Source organism: Charadrius vociferus, unplaced genomic scaffold (assembly GCF_000708025.1).
Source record: "Charadrius vociferus isolate BGI_N301 unplaced genomic scaffold, ASM70802v2 scaffold2734, whole genome shotgun sequence".
NCBI lineage: Eukaryota > Metazoa > Chordata > Aves > Charadriiformes > Charadriidae > Charadrius > Charadrius vociferus.
In genome coordinates, this window is record NW_009648033.1 from 27,240 (window position 1) to 28,208 (window position 969).

The following is a 969-nucleotide window of genomic DNA, read 5'->3' on the forward strand; positions in this document are numbered from 1 at the left end:
TGATGCGGTACATGAGGTCCTCCCGCGTCTGGACGGCGGCTTCCAGGAATCGCAGGCGGGAGCGGGCGCCCATCGCCGGGATGGAGAAGGGCAACGACACCGTCCGGTTGAGGTAGAGGTAACCGTTGTCGGCGAGACCCTTCATGCAGCCGGTCTGCTCCAGGCAGGGGACGATGACGCTGGGGTCCACGGCCAGGATGAAGATGAAGGGGGTGTTGGCTTCGGAGAGCAAGGTGTTCATGGCGTTGAGGACGCCAGCCACCTTCTCCGGGTAGCAGATGTCCAGGCTGGTGATCTCCAGCACCACGCGGAGCCGGCGGCGCTCGAAGATCTCCATGAAGGCCAAAAAGTCAACCAGCACCTCCACCTCGTTGCGCACCTTGCTCATGAAGCCCAGCTGGCTGGTGAACTTCTCGCTGTTGGTCAACCGTTCGATCTTCTGTTTCTCGCTGATCAACAGGTTCTTCAGGATGGAGAAAGCTCCCAGAGCCAAACCGGAACCGGAGAGCGAGGTGACGGCGCTTCCCACCACCTTCAAAGCGTGGTGGTCCTTGATGCCGGGCACCAAGAGGGCCACCAGGAGGATGCTGAGGCCGGCGGCCAGGACGAAGAGCATCCCCCAAAGTTTGAGGCAGGTGTCCGTCTTGAGGACCCACTCCTTCTGGCTGAAACCGGAGGCGAAGCGGGGTCGGGAGCCCATGACGTGGTAGACGCTGAGGGGCAGAGCCCCGAAATGATGCCGGATACTGTCGCAGAGAGTGGTGACCAAACCGGCCCAGAGCTTGTCACAACCGGCGTATTGCCAGGCGCTGAAACGGATGAAGATGAACTCGATGTTCTTCCTCCTCAGGTGACCTTCGGTGATGATGGGCTTGTAGAAGGCCAGGTACCAGAGGAGCAGCGGTAACCCCCAGCCCTCGGGGCTCCGTGGTTTCTGGTGGCTCTGGGGCAGCTCGGCTTCCTCCCGCT

General features: G+C 61.6%; 1 protein-coding gene across 1 annotated transcript in view; it reads right to left on the reverse strand.

The window, feature by feature from the left end:
- NKPD1 (NTPase, KAP family P-loop domain containing 1) overlaps positions 1-967 on the reverse strand; it is a gene marked incomplete at its 5' end in the record, with an annotated part of 3,219 nt that extends 2,252 nt beyond the window's left edge. Inside the window, one exon of the mRNA XM_009883536.1 lies at positions 12-967. Coding sequence (XP_009881838.1) covers positions 12-967 — 956 coding nt within the window. The remainder of the gene's footprint in view (positions 1-11) is intronic.
- Positions 968-969: the final 2 nt, after the last annotated feature.